Genomic DNA, 15,227 nt, shown 5'->3' with positions numbered 1-15,227 from the left:
CACTGTACTGCCTATTTCTAATAAGCAAGGAGCAAACTATTTAGCCGTCTTAAATATAGCCTCTTTCATGTCGGATTGATCGTTAGTGAGCAGGCATTGTGGTGTGCTGGATCCAGCTACTGCATTTCTAAACTTTCTTGGTTGATCTTTTAAAGACACTGGCTTGCAGGGTACCCTAACATTCTCCTCCTCTTGTCACGCTAATCTTTGTGCAGGTGTATCATAAAACATTTGGAAGGGCTGATCGTTCACTATGACCTGACTGTGCGAGACAGCGATGGCAGCCTAGTCCAGTTTCTCTATGGAGAAGATGGCCTAGACATCCCCAAGACACAGTTCTTGCATTCAAAGCAGTTCCCTTTCATCATGGATAATCACAAGGTAGGGTTTTCTGCCTCTGTTTATTTCTGTAGACTTTGGAGTGTATCTTCTTCTAAAAAGGACTTGTCCTGAAAATGGCATGTTGCAGAGTTTTCGGGAGAAATGAAATATGTGCAATGGCTGCATAGCGCTGTCTGTCAGAAAAGGCCCTTTCATGGTAAATGACCACTGTTCCACCCCCATCAACTGCTTTTGTATATATCTTACAGGTGATAGAGAAATCAAAGCATTTGGATGAAGTGTTGCCGAAAATGGACCCCCAGCAAGCAGACAGTCAGTTCAGATCCATCAAGAGATGGCAGAGCAAGCACCAGCAGTCTTTGAGAAGGGAAGGAGGCTTTTTGCTGTTTTCTCAGGAAATGTTCGCTAGTGTAAAAGCACAGATCCCTACAGGAGAACTTGTGAATGGGCGAGATCCTGCAACTCTGCAGGTAATTTTCAATACAGGTGGGGCTTGTCAGCCTAGGAAGGTAGCTCATCTAGGAGATGGAAAATTGATCTTAAACCTCCAGTGCAGGCTTCCTCAACCTCGGTCCTCCAGATGTTTTTGGCCTACAAATCCCGTGATCCCTAGCTAACAGGACCAGTGGTCAGGGATGATGGGGATAGTAGTCTCAAAACATCTGGAGGACCGAGGCTGAGGAAGCCTGCTCCAGTGCCTTGCAGGATATCTTTGGAAGAAGAAAAAGGCTAAGGAGTAAACCCTACACAAATCTAGAGTGGAATCCCTAAGGTGGTTGGATGGCGTTTTGTATGCCTCCTTCTGGCAACTCCTGCAGCCAAGCTGGTGCCAAATGCATTGCTCTGCTTTCCATTGGACCACATCTGCAAGGCCGAGAGGGAGGTCTTGTCATCTGAGCAGCCCAAGACCTCCATACACACTGCTCAGGCTTGCACCCCAGGGAGGTCCCTTCTGTGCTGCTAATGTGGCGGTTTGACTTCACCCCCAGAGGTGCACTCTATTGTCTCTTGAGACGGATGCCAATAATATTTATATACTGTCCAGTTGTCTGGGTGGTTTGCAGTTGATTGTAATGATTCGTGAATGGAAAGGTTTGTGGTGGTTTATGGTGTTTGTAGTTATAAGGGAAACACTGTATTTTTTGCTCTATAAGACTCACTTTTTCCCTCCTAAAAAGTAAGGGGAAATGTGTGTGCGTCTTAGGGAGCGAATGCAGGCTGCACAGCTATCACAGAAGCCAGAACAGCAAGAGGGATTGCTGCTTTCACTGCACAGCGATCCCTCTTGTTGTTCTGGCTTCTGAGATTCAGAATATTTTTTTCCTTGTTTTCTTCCTCAAAAAACTAGGTGCGTCTTGTGGTCTGGTGCGTCTTATAGAGCAAAAAATACGGTAATTTGCCTCTGTGCCATGTTTTTTTAAAAAGTGTTCTTTCAAGTGCAGGAAATCTGTGTACAATACTTAGGGGGGGGGACTTATGCTGGCTTTAATTCTGCTACCCATTTCAGTTGTTAAAGATGTGGTATGAATTGAGTGAGAAGAAGCGGAGGAAGTATCAAAAGAAGGCAGCGAAGTGTCCTGATCCTAGCCTTGCTGTCTGGCGGCCAGACATCCATTTTGCATCAGTATCGGAAACATTTGAAAGCGAAGTTGAGAATTTCCTCAGAGAGTGGGACGCTCGGAACAGCACGAGCTACAGCAAATCTGAACTTTCTTCTCAGAGGTAGCAATTTTTATTTTAAGGCATATGCAAGCACTGCTGCTTCTGTCTTAGGGTCCAGAATGCCTCGTCTATGTATTTAAGTATCTGTTAAGCGACATCTTAGGTCTCTTCTTATTGTGAAGAGACAATTGATTGCATCACAAAGTTGCTGCAGATTCTGAACAGGTTGTCAATATGTGGCACGCTACAATAGTTTCACAGTGTGGAGCTGAAATGTCTTTATAATCCTGAAAAAGAGAGCCCAAATCTTCAAGATTAACAGTGTTCTAATTCACAAATAATAAACCTAATACATTGTTGTGTTGCTTACTTGCCATCCAACACAAACCAGTGGTCTAGGACAGGAGTGAGGAATGCGTATGGCCCTCTGAATGTTTCTGGACTCCAACTCCCATCAGTCCCAACCAGCATGGTTGGCAATTGGGGATGATGGGAGTTGTAGTCCAGCCACATCTGGAGAGTGACAGGTTTCCTATCTCTGGTTTAGGGTTCTCTCTTTGCTGTCTTTACTTGTACGACTGGCTTTTTATCTTCCAAGAATTACTTCTGTAATAGTAACAGAGGAGGCTTTAGGAATCATTAATACTACACTTGCTAGGTAACAGGTGCAGAGAGAGTTAAGACGCTGGCACTGAATCTGATGTGGAGCTGGAGAATTTGTGCGTATTTGAGAGAGGCAAAGAGGGATAGAGGAATGTGCAGCCTGATACTCTGTAGGTCTGCTCAGAAGTACAGTGGTGCCCCGCAAGACGAATGCCTCGCTAAACGAAAAACCCGCAAGACGAAAGCGTTTTCCGATTTTTTTAGCGGCTTCGCAAGACGAATTTCCCTATGGGCTTGCTTCGCAAGACGAAAGCCCATAGGGAAATCTCCGGAGACAGCGGGGAAGCGCAGCGCGCCTTCTCCTCTGTTCCCGGACCTGTCCTAAGAGGACAAGGCGCGAAGGGCTTCTCCTCTGTTCCCGGGGCTTGCGGTGGGAGGAGGGTTTTTCCTCCCCACCGCCAACATTCAGAACAGCATTCTGAATGTTGGCGGTGGGGAGGAAAGCCCTCCTCCCACCGCAAGCCTTCAGGACAGGTCCGGGAACAGAGGGGAAGGTGCGCAGCGCTTCTCCTCTGTTCCCGGGGCTTGCGGTGGGAGGAGGGTTTTTCCTCCCCACCGCCAACATTCAGAACAGCATTCTGAGAAGTCTCCGCTGTCCCGGGGGCTTTTAAAATGCTGGGGGACGGCAGCAAAGCCTTCGCTGCCGCCTGCCAGCATTTTAAGATCGCCCCGGGACAGCGGAGAAGTCTCCGCTGTCCCGGGAAGGCAGGCGGGGGGAAGCAAAGACTTTCGCCCCCCCGCCGGCCTTCAGAAGAGGTCGGGGGACAGACTGTCCCCGGACCTGGTCTGAAGGCGGTTTCCATAGGAACACATTGATTGATTTTCAATGCATTCCTATGGGAAACCGTGCTTCGCAAGACGAAAAACTCGCAAGACGAAAAGACTTGCGGAACGAATTAATTACGTCTTGCGAGGCACCACTGTAAGTCCTCCCAGATTCAATTGCACTTTGTTGTTGTTGTTTAGTTGTTTAGTCATGTCCAACTCTTCGTGACCCCATGGACCAGAGCACGCCAGGCACTCCTGTCTTCCACTGCCTCCCGCAGTTTGGTCAAACTCATGCTGGTAGCTTTGAGAACACTGTCCAACCATCTCTTCCTCTGTCGTCCCCTTCTCCTTGCGCCCTCCATCTTTCCCAACATCAGGGTCTTTTCCAGGGAGTCTTCTCTTTTCATGAGATGGCCAAAGTATTGGAACCTCAGCTTCAGGATCTGTCCTTCCAGTGAGCACTCAGGGCTGATTTCCTTCAGAATGGATCGGTTTGATCTTCTTGCAGTCCATGGAACTCTCAAGAGTCTCCTCCAGCACCATAATTCAAAAGCATCAATTCTTTGGCGATCAGCCTTCTTTATGGTCCAGCTCTCACTTCCATACATCACTACTGGTCAATTGCACTTACTCCTTGGTAATTGTGCATAGGAGTTGTAGTCTAAGCAAGGAGGTGGGATAGATGAAGACAGGAATTGCTATTTGAATGATGCACCAAGGCCTTTTAAAGCCTTTACGCCGGCACAGGATGTGGGTGGGTGTCATTTTGACTCTGCTTTAGGCATCAAAATCACAGCACCCAGATTATGAAATAGAGGACAGTGAAGGCTATGCTTTTCCAGGGAGTTTTGTTAGAATTGGTTGCCTCCTTGAAAGGTTAGTCTGGTGCAATTTGTCGTTTTGACATTTCTGTTTTATTGTAAGTAAATTCTGAGCACATCTTATACGGAAAGGCAGGATACCAAATTCATAAACCAGCTCCTTACTTGGGTGTCCTCAGGTTAAAAGACTTGCTGCATTTGAAGTGGCAGCAATCGCTCTGTGACCCAGGAGAAGCTGTTGGTCTCCTTGCTGCTCAGAGTATTGGAGAGCCCTCCACGCAGATGACTCTGAACACCTTTCACTTTGCTGGAAGAGGTGAAATGAATGTCACACTCGGTATCCCAAGGTAAGATAATGTTGTGTTGTCTTCTTTTGTACTAACGCTTAAGACCCTGCTCCAGAATGAGCTTCACCTAACCTCTTCTCTCTTTAAGCTATGCTGCACTGGATACAGATAGAAAAAGGCAGAGACTTGCCTTATCATGAAAAATTGAATATGTTATTTTTTTTATTCTTCCCATTTTAGTTCCCCCCCCCCATGACTTTTGTTTTCATTGGGAAATGAAAATAATTGCTTTCATATTTTTTTCACTGCTCTGCCATCTTGAGTAGTTTCTGCCTTCTGGGGAAATTTCAGCCCTTCCCTTCAGTCCCCAGAGGACAGGACCCAGCACAATGTTGAATGTCTGTCCCACTTATAAAGAGAGTAGACTTTCAGCAGGTAATAACTATCTTTTTTAAAAAAGTCTCTTTAATATCTGTGTGTCTAAACGTTCAATAATTCTTTGCTATAGATTGCGGGAGATCCTGATGGTGGCTACTGCTAATATTAAAACCCCGATGATGAGTGTTCCTGTACTTAATACCAATAAAGCTCACAAGAAGGTGAAGAGGCTGAAGAAGCAGCTTACCAGAGTATGCTTAGGCGAGGCAAGTCATTCTTTATATGGATTGATTGGTCGTGGAGACACTGTCATGAGCAGAGACTTTGGTGGGTGGGGTGAGCAGTGTGTATCTTTGCATCTGAGTCTTAGACCTCCCCTCTCCCTTCCTGAAGCCTTTCCTTTCTGGTACAGTGGTACCTGGGGTTACAGACGCTTCCGGTTACAGACGCTTCAGGTTACAGACTCTGCTAACCCAGAAATAGTACCTCAGGTTAAGAACTTTGCTTGAGGATGAGAACAGAAATCGCGCGGCAGCGGGAGGCCAGATTAGCTAAGGTGGTGCTTCAGGTTAAGAACAGTTTCAGGTTAAGAACGGACCTCTGGAACGAATTAAGTACTTAACCCGAGGTACCACTGTATTTTAAAGTAACAAAGGGATCAGATTTGGAGCTGGTTGCAGACCTGAGCATGAGCACTTGATTACTATATAGTGCAGCAAGAGAAGTGGTGTGGTTTTTTCTCTTCCTCCATCCCGTTTTGAAAACTCAGAATGTGTTTTGGATTTTAAAACAACAACAACAACAACATCATGGCACATATCCTTCTCCAGTGGACTGTAGAGGAGGTTTTTGGAGAGCGGGAAAGTGAAAATAGTTACTTTTTCCTTCCTCCTGAAGCCATCTTGTAAAGGGCAGGGAGGGAGGTTTCATGGTGTGCAAGTCACTAAATGCAGCTGTAAAGGTAAAGGGACGCCTGACCATTAGGTCCAGTCGTGGCCGACTCTGGGGTTGCGGCGCTCATCTCGCTTTATTGGCCGAGGGAGCCGGCGTACAGCTTCCAGGTCATGTGGCCAGCATGACTTAAGCCGCTTCTGGCGAAGCAGAGCAGCGCACAGAAATGCCGCTTACCTTCCCGCCGGAGCAGTACCTATTTATCAACTTGCACTTTGACGTGCTTTCAAACTGCTAGGTTGGCAGGAGCAGGGACCGAGCAACGGGAGCTCACCCTGTGGCGGGGATTCGAACCGCCGACCTTCTCATCCACAAGTCCTAGGCTCTGTGGTTTAACCCACAGCGCCACCCGCGTCCCTTCACTGCAGCTGTAAGGCACTTTCTAAATTCTCAATACAACTGCTTTCTGTGCTGTGTGGAAGTTCAGAATCCCAATGGTGCTTCAGATTTGAAAGTCAGCTTTTTTTTCGTGTGTGTGTTTTCCTAACGGAACGTTCACATACTTGAAAACGGAGCAGGCTACAATTATTTAGAAAAAAAACTTCAGTTTAAAAGAAGGGAAACTTCAATTGTACTGGCAGCATGATGGCTTCCATAGGTACAGATAGCTTCCTAATATGGTGTTAGAATTTAGACATTCTTACTGTTTCAGGTTTTGCAAAAATTTGACATTGAAGAGTCTTTGTGTTTGGAGGGTATGGTAAGCAAGCACCGTATCTACACCATCAAATTTAGTTTCTTACCATATGAATGCTACCAGGAAGAGAAATGTGTGAAGCCCAGGGACATACTGCATTTTATGGAGTTGAGGTTAGTCCTTTTGTGTTCTTTCCTTCTCAAGACTTTTATCTTTGGACTGCAGAGATCTTAAACCTCAAAGCTGTACTTTGCTAATTGTTTAAACATGATTAGGCGTCAATGAGAAGGAGATTGCTTTCCTTCATTCCAATTTTAGACCAGGCATCGTCTGTACACTCTCACTTGAACTGGATTTTCATATTTCCCCACACACTGGCTACCCCTAGTTCAGGAATTTTTCACTAGCCCTATAACCAGATTCTGCATTATTTGAGGCTACCCTCCTACTTATGAAATGAAAACTGTACAATAGCTCTATTAATTTTAATTATAAAAATAACTTGGCAGGGAAATTCCCTTTGAATTTGTCCTCTGACTTGTCTGGATCCAGAAAGGAAGAATGTCTAGCATTGGTTGCGGTGTTGCACAGTCTGGAATCCAATTTGAGGCTTTAATTGTGAATGTATCACTCCTTACCCCAGATTCTTTAAAATCTTGCTTGAAACAATTAAGAGGAAGAGTTCTAAGTTGGCATCTTACAATACTGTGAGCACTCGAAGAGCAATGCAGAGGGACTTAGAAGGTGATGGGGAAGATGGCGTATCCCATGAAAACCAGGTAAAAGTCTAGTCCTCTTGAGTCTACTAGTACTGTGAATTCTTGGTAGGCAGGGGTCTGCAACCCACGGCTCCGGAGCCGCATGTGGCTCTTTTACACCTTTGCCGCGGCTCCGGGGCGGATACTAGCAAGGGGAGGAGGGGCATTGTGCGCCCCGACACTCCCCACTGTGGCAGGCACTGTACTGGCTGTGACGTCACATGGGGGCGGTGCGTGTGTTAGTCACGCACTGTCCCGACGTCACCTTCCCGCCCGCCCGCTACATGGTAAGGGGCATGTACGCTGGTCACTGCATTGAAAGGGGACATGTACGCTGGTCACTATTTTGAAGGGGAGTGAAGAACACACACACACAAAAAGGCAACTTGTTAATTCAACGTTTGTTTCTATGAGGAGGAGTAATTCTGAGGGGTCAAACAAAGAAATAAAAATAAAAAGTGACAAAAAAGTTATTTTTATAATGACGAGTTTTGCGGCTCCCATTTTTTTTCCCTTCGGAAACGGGTCCAAGTGGCTCTTTTTGTCTTAAAGGTTGCAGACCCCTGTTGGTAGGCTTTGTAAAAAAATCAACTCATTTTTATTTGCATAGTTTTGCTCCTGCAGTTCATTCTTTCACGTATTACAGTGGTAAACTGCTCTCTTAAGTACACAGGAGTTATTTGAAGTGTCCAGGAATCATTTGTGTAGACATGTTATACTGTATAAGAATAGTTCCTTCTGACCTTGAATCAAAGTCTTTTTTTCTTGAGCTTTTCCCCCTTGGAAATGTTTCATGCTGCTTTTAGCATTCATATAGGCACATAGGTTGTACCCAAGGTAAAAACCGATTTAACAAAATGCTGGTCTCGGCATTGCAATTGATGAGAATGACCAGTTGAATTGTTGGAGATTTAAGATTGTTTTCCAGACCTTCGAAGGATCTTAGCTTTACTGCCCTAAGATTCTCCTTGCGGGTCAGCTTCTTCAGGATATTCTGCAAAGCAATAGTTACTGCTAGAAAGGCTTTCAATTGCTTCCTGTATGATTCTGTTAAGTCATTAGACTGTTGAAATACTGTATTTTTCACTCTGTAAGACACACTTTTTCCCTCCTAAAAAGTAAGGGGAAATGTGTGTGCGTCTTATGGAGCGAATGCAGGCGGGAAAAGCCTGTCACTGACAGGCTGCCCTTCTCCCACCTCGTAGAAAAGCCCACAAGAGTGTGCGGCTCTTGCTGGCTTTTCCAGGAGGTGGGGGAAGGGACAGAGGGCAGCCCCTCAGTCCCTTCCCCCACCTCCTGGAAAAGCCCCCAAGAGCCACGCTGAGCGTGTGTGTGGCTCTTGGGGCTTTTCCCCGAGGGAGGGTGACGGGCTGCCTTTCTCCCTCCTCGGGGAAAAGCGCCCAAGAGCCGCACACCGCTCACACGCTCCACGCGGCTTGTGAAAGGAAGCGCTGAGCATACAGGCTCTGCTCAGCACTCCCTTTTAAAATATTTTTTTCCTTGCATTTCCCCTCTAAAAACTAAGTGCGTCTTATGGCCGGGTGCGTCTTATGGAGCGAAAAATACGGTAATCTACCTTCTAGACCTTAACAGCACTATCAAGTGTGAAATTAAGGAAGCCTTGCCCAGTGGAAGCTTAGTTCTCTGTGGATGCAGAGTGTCCTTATGCCTAGTATTTCTTTCAAGCCTCTCAGCAACATGACCCAAATAACCCATGTAAAAGTGTGAATCTCGAGGCCGTTCCCCCTTGCAGCTTTTCTCTTTGCTTAGGGTGACGATGAAGCTGTAGGTGAGGAAGGAGGAGGCGGAGGTGCTCCTGATGCTGAAACAGGTGAAGGGGATGATGATGCTACAGATGCAAAAAGAAGAGCAAAGCAGGAGGAGGAGGTAATGATATACTGTTAGGTCCCAGTAAAGGTAAGGGGACCCCTGACCATTAGGTCCAGTCGTGGCCGACTCTGGGGTTGCGGCGCTCATCTCGCTTTACTGGCTGAGGGAGCCGGCATACAGCTTCCAGGTCATGTGGCCAGCATGACTAAGCCGCTTCTGGCGAACCAGAGCAGCACACGGAAACACTGTTTACCTTCCCGCTGGAGTGGTACCTATTTATCTACTTGCACTTGACGTGCTTTCGAACTGCTAGGTTGACAGGAGCAGGGACCGAGCAACGGGACCTCACCCTGTTGCGGGGATTCGAACCGCCGACCTTCTGATCGGCAAGTCCTAGGCTCTGTGGTTTAACCCACAGCGCCACCCATGTCCCTCTTAGGTCCCAGTAGGCTCTGCTTGTTTCAGTAAGAGCCCTACTAAGAAAGGCCTTCTGCTCAGGTCAGTTTCTGAAGCAGAAGGAAAGGGAGGTGGGATAAAGGGAAGGGTCGAAATACTTAAGGAGCAATATTTTGTCCAAGTAAGAAATCTGCTTCATTAAAGATTTGGTTTGCAGTGTTCTGTAATGAGTATATGTTTTCTAGAGAAGTATATGACTCAAAGCACCTTTATACTGGTTTCCAAATGACAGCCTGTGTAAGTCATATTTTTAAACAAACATGCTTCACCTGCCTGCTTTTACTTTGGAGGGAAAGCATCCATAGGGCCCTGATCCAGAACCTGCTATTGCTCCAGGGGTCTCACAATTTTTTCCCTTCTGAAAATCACCCCCCGAAGGTGCTGTTTGTTGGTTTTTAAGCAGAAAACTAGTGTGGGGTGCCGGTTGGGATCAGGACATTAAGATCAATGGAAGATTCTTTTCTATGGCCCAATTGAAAGTGAAATTTGAAATTATCCTTGTACACTGGTTCTAGTACTTGGAGATGCAAAACTCAGTGGCGTAGCGTGGGGGGTGCAGGGGGGGCCAGCCGCACCGGGCGCAACATCTGGGGGTTAGGGTTAGGGGGCGCAAATCCACAGGTTAGGGGGTGCAAATTACTTGCCTTGCCCAGGTGCTGACAACCCACGCTACGCCACTGGCAAAACTTGCTTAAACTTGTTCAAACATTTCCCCCTCTCTTTTTTTTCTTGGTTATGGTTCGCCTCTGACTGAAGTGTATCTTTCTTGCAGGTTGATTATGAGAGCGATGAGGACAACGAGGTAGATGATGATGATATTCCGGATGAGGAAGAGACACAAGGGTTGGATGAGAGGAGCCCAGAGGGAACAGAATCTCAGGATGAGCCTTATGCTCCTTCCTGTAGTCAACAAACTCGAAACAAGAGGAAGAACTTGGATGAATTAGCACAGCAGAGAATTAATGCTGTGCAGGAGAGCAGCGATTCCATAGAGAGTTATGCCTACGACATAAAAAATGAACTGTGGTGTAAGGTAAGGTGGTGGAAGTGTGTGCGTCCAAAAACTGATGTGTTCAAGCTGCGGAACACAAACCATAATGTTGCAGTTGACCTATTTATTTAGTTATTTAGCATTTTAGCCCACTTTATTTCAGAGGCTTTAAAGTGGCTTGCAAATAAAAAAGGAAAACATTTTTTACCAAATACAGATATAGGCATAAAAGCAGCGGATAAAGCTCTAAAAGAAAATGACTAGCTAGTAGAAATCTTATAGTAAAATACCTACACAATATGATAAAATAATAGGAGGGGAAGTGAGCATTTGCTTTGTGCAATACAGTGTTCCCACATCAATTTGTGGGGACCTACTACATTTGTCACGATTCCAAAAGAGGGCGAATCTCCAGACCTATTTGCTCTGAGATGTTTCAGGAGAAGAAGCCTAAAGGACAGCGGGTCCCAAAGCTCTGCTCACCGACTGTTCTAGCTCACTGGGAGGTTTGTTTTTAAATCACTGTATTAAGAAGTGGGTGGTGTTGTAGTTGTTTAGTCGTTTAGTCATGTCCGACTCCTCGTGACCCCATGGACCAGAGCACGCCAGGCACTCCTGTCTTCCACTGCCTCCCGCAGTTTGGTCAAACTCATGCTGGTAGCTTCGAGAACACTGTCCAACCATCTCGTCCTCTGTCGTCCCCTTCTCCTTGTGCCCTCCATCTTTCCCAACATCAGGGTCTTTTCCAGAGAGTCTTCTCTTCTCATGAGGTGGCCAAAGTATTGGAGCCTCAGCTTCACAATCTGTCCTTGGTGAGCACTCAGGGCTGATTTCCTTCAGAATGGAGAGGTTTGATCTTCTTGCAGTTCATGGGACTCTCAAGAGTCTCCTCCAGCACCATAATTCAAAAGCATCAATTCTTCGGCAATCAGCCTTCTTTATGGTCCAGCTCTCATTTCCATACATCACTAAAGTGGGTATTAGGTTTGCTCTTCTCAGTGGATCAAAAAGGCTGCCTTTTAACACTGGATTATATTGTGTCCCCTTCTAGGTCTCACTGAAACTTCCTTTAACGAAGCAGTACTTTGACCTTGCCTCACTTGTGACAACTCTGGCAAACAACACTGTTGTCCAGGAGACAAAAGGGATCACACGGTGTCTCTTAAACGAAACCAGCAATAAGAAAGGAGAGATGGTGCTCACTTTGCAGACTGAAGGGATAAACCTCCCTGAGCTTTTCCGATATGCTGACGTATGTAACGAGGAGCTGTTCTGTGTTTCCTATAGGGTGTCAAAGAAGGAAGGCAATGGGGGAGCCTGTCATGAGAATGGCCTGATATTTTTTTTAAGCTCACCTTGCAGCGTTTTCCTGGCGGCTTGAGAAGCTTATGCAGATCTCAGTCACACCAAAGCGAAGCTGATAATAGTGCCGCTGATTTCAGTGAGAAGTCCCAGCTTTTGCTTTTCAGTAGAGCGTTGTGATTTTGCCATTGTCAAAATAAAACTGCTTTTGACCTCTTGCTTCAGTAGCTGTGAGCAGATTTGAGGAAACGTTTCCTTTTGTGTTTGGGCAAAGTGCCCTGGAAATTGAGGTTGCATTTCTAATGCCTGATATTTGCAAAAGCTACTGTCAAAGGATAGTAAGAAACCACAGAAATTCAGTGGAAAGTGGCTCACACTAGTGGAGAAGGGGAACAGCGCTGTCCATAAGGGGTTCAACCAATATGTGTTAACATATACCGTATTTTTCGCCCTATAGGGCGCACTGGCCCATAGGACGCACCTCATTTGGGGGGGGGGGGAATGAATAAAAAAAAATATTTTTCCCCCCCAGCCCCCAGAACAGGCTGCTATCCGCAAGCCTAGCAAGCCCGGCGGCAACTCCCCTCGGGCGCGCAAGGCTTGCGGACATCTGCATGAAGCACGGGGTGTCCTCTGGAGGGCGCCCTGGGCTGCAGGCTGCCGCCTGCAAGCCTTGTGAGCCCGCGGGAACTCCCACCGGGTGCACAAGGCTTGCGGATAGCTTCCTGGAGAGCGAGAGGGGTCGGTGCGCACCGACGCCTCTCGCTCTCCAGGCTTCCGCAAAAGCCTGCATTCGCCCCAAAGGACGCACACACATTTCCCCTTCATTTTTGGAGGGGGGAAAAGTGCATCCTATAGGGCGAAAAATACGGTATTTCTTGATTCTTGCTGTGAAGAACTTAAATGTTTTAAGAAATATTAGAGCAAACTGCTTGTAACGGTTTCTGGGATGGAATATACAAATGATAATTGCAGCAAGTAGGTGTGGTCATGATCAGTCATGCAGTCTGCATCATGCACACCTCTGCCCTAAGAAATTGAGTCACATGCAGTCTGTGTTTGTGTGATTTTTAATGGGCATGTTTAGAATAAATCCCCCTTCCCCTTGGTCTGTTAAGCTGCTGCATTATTTTTTTGCTTTCCAGCAAGCTACATACACATTTCTTGATTAACTTCAAAAAGTAGCTCACCTGTCAACCGTCCCCTCTCTTTTAGATTTTTGACGTGAACCGGCTTTATTGCAATGATATTCATGCGATGGCCAATACCTATGGAATTGAGGCTGCCTTGAAAGTCCTTGAGAAAGAGATTAAAGATGTGTTTGCTGCATATGGTAAGATGGGGTTTTTTATTTTTATTTTTTTTTATTGATACAGCAAGAAAAAAAGAAAAAACACAAATACCAAATTACACACAGGAATAACCATAGACACATCATTTTCTTAACAAACAATAAAACATATATTGGTCTTAACACTAAAGACCCAACCTCCCGTCTATTTCATATTTTGATTTCATATTACTTATTGCCAATACACACTTTTATCATAATTAAACTTTTTCTTAATATATCTAATTTCTTATATCTACCTTGCAACTATTACTGAAGTTCCTCGAATGCTGCAACAGTAAGATGGTTTTAGATTGTCAGTTGATCCTAACTGTAGATGCGAAACATAGCCTATCTGATCAAGCTTTGGGGAGGAAAAAACTCAATTCTGCTTGTATTGGCTGTATTTCCCATTCTCTCGTAAACAGTGCTCTTACAAGACAAAGAGATGATGCTTTAGTAAAGATTTATCAGCATGACTTAAAGGAAGATATTGGAGGGCAGGCTCCATCAAAGTCCCCCTTTCACTTCCCTCTTAACTTTTTAAAGAGGCAACGCTCTAACATTCCTCCTTGTTTTGACAGGGATTGTGGTTGATCCTCGACATCTCTCTCTGGTGTCGGACTATATGTGCTTTGAAGGTGTTTACAAGCCACTCAATCGGTTTGGGATACAGTCCAATTCGTCCCCCTTGCAGCAAATGACATTTGAGACGAGCTACAAGTTTCTGAAGGAAGCCACAATGCAGGGTAAATAATCAGGGCAATCAGTGCTATTTCAGTACCGTATCCAAACCAGATTGCCTGATGGGCCCAGATAATCCACTCTATGCAAGCATACCCAAAGCTACATGGCCACTACCCTCTCTGCCACCTTTGCCGCAAACAGAATAGTTGTTATCCGCCTAATTAGAAGCGATGGGGGATATGTGGCCTTTCTGTCATTCATGACCCTTGGCCATGTTGCCTAGGGAAGATGGAAAGAGGAGTCCAGTAGCACTGGGGGGTCAGAAGTTCCCGTTCTCTGCTATAGGCAATTCTGTTACGCTAGAGAAAAAGTATGTATGCAGGCATAGATGATGTGCAAGATCAGTCTCTCAAATTATGAGCCTGGTCACCCTTATGAACATTTTGCATGGAGCTATTTACCTTTTACCCCAAGTCCAGCTACTCAATGGTCATATCTGGTGCCTGCCCCCATCAGCACTGACATTGGCATATCTTGAAATAATAAGGATTTACCTGTCTTTCTCATGAATTTCAAGGTGGGGGTAAGGTAAAGGTAAAGGGACCCCTGACCATTAGGTCCAGTTGTGACCGCCTCTGGGGTTGCGGCGCTCATCTCGCTTTATTGGCCGTACAGCTTCCGGGTCATGTGGCCAGCATGACTAAACCGCTTCTGGCGAACCAGAGCAGCGCACGGAAACGCCATTTACCTTCCCACCGGAGTGGTACCTATTTATCTACTTGCACTTGGACATGCTTTTGAACTGCTAGGTTGGCAGGAGCTGGGACAGAGCAACGGGAGCTCACCCTGTCACAGGGATTCGAACTGCCGACCTTCTGATTGGCAAGTCCTAGGCTCTGTGGTCTAAGCCACAGTGCCACCCGTGTCCCCAAGATTATTGGTTCATTTCCACATTTTATTTTGAAAGCAATTGTCCCTCAGGTGATCACAATTTCTGCTGAACACTAGCTGTCTAAATTTGCATTGCTGGTGATCATCACATTTGTGATTTAGCATGAATGAGAATTCTGGGGGACAGACTTACCACTCAACCGAAACAGGTGTCTAAGCCAGACTTCTTATTTAAAGACAATTCCATTCAGGCTATGTGTTTGTTTCTTTAGGTTCTCTAAGAGCCGGTTTGCACAGCATAGTAACCCAAACTACAGCTTAGCAAAGCTACATGAACATGGAGGCACCTGGAAATAAAAGCTTTGTCATCAGAATTAGCACTCATAGTTAAGATCTCTCCTAACTAGCCATGACTGGGAAGGGCCAAATTTGCTGCAAGAGCCCACACATTCACAGTCTCACTAAGCCATAGT

At 45.9% G+C, this 15,227-nt stretch overlaps 1 protein-coding gene and 1 long non-coding RNA gene across 3 annotated transcripts in view; one reads left to right on the top strand and one right to left on the bottom strand.

Moving 5' to 3' along the window:
- Nucleotides 1-15,227, top strand: part of POLR1A (RNA polymerase I subunit A) — a 41,608-nt gene that overhangs the window by 25,650 nt on the left and 731 nt on the right. Inside the window, exons 22-33 of the mRNA XM_083708952.1 lie at nucleotides 216-381; nucleotides 591-812; nucleotides 1,850-2,064; nucleotides 4,436-4,603; nucleotides 5,052-5,187; nucleotides 6,525-6,682; nucleotides 7,153-7,288; nucleotides 9,038-9,154; nucleotides 10,326-10,586; nucleotides 11,596-11,796; nucleotides 13,062-13,179; nucleotides 13,761-13,925. Coding sequence (XP_083565078.1) covers nucleotides 216-381; nucleotides 591-812; nucleotides 1,850-2,064; nucleotides 4,436-4,603; nucleotides 5,052-5,187; nucleotides 6,525-6,682; nucleotides 7,153-7,288; nucleotides 9,038-9,154; nucleotides 10,326-10,586; nucleotides 11,596-11,796; nucleotides 13,062-13,179; nucleotides 13,761-13,925 — 2,063 coding nt within the window. The remainder of the gene's footprint in view (nucleotides 1-215; nucleotides 382-590; nucleotides 813-1,849; nucleotides 2,065-4,435; nucleotides 4,604-5,051; nucleotides 5,188-6,524; nucleotides 6,683-7,152; nucleotides 7,289-9,037; nucleotides 9,155-10,325; nucleotides 10,587-11,595; nucleotides 11,797-13,061; nucleotides 13,180-13,760; nucleotides 13,926-15,227) is intronic.
- The window catches only part of LOC310830294, a 6,613-nt gene continuing 3,091 nt past the window's right edge, over nucleotides 11,706-15,227 (bottom strand). Inside the window, exons 2-5 of one of the 2 annotated variants that reach the window (XR_014557551.1) lie at nucleotides 14,948-15,020; nucleotides 13,437-13,466; nucleotides 13,037-13,142; nucleotides 11,706-11,825 (exon numbers count right to left, since the gene is read on the bottom strand). This is a non-coding gene — a long non-coding RNA (uncharacterized lncRNA). The remainder of the gene's footprint in view (nucleotides 11,826-13,036; nucleotides 13,143-13,436; nucleotides 13,467-14,947; nucleotides 15,021-15,227) is intronic. The other variant, XR_014557552.1, reaches the window with a different exon arrangement.

This window comes from Podarcis gaigeae (genome assembly GCF_964106915.1).
Source record: "Podarcis gaigeae genome assembly, chromosome: 13".
NCBI lineage: Eukaryota > Metazoa > Chordata > Lepidosauria > Squamata > Lacertidae > Podarcis > Podarcis gaigeae.
This window is presented reverse-complemented; position numbering and strand designations above follow the sequence as displayed.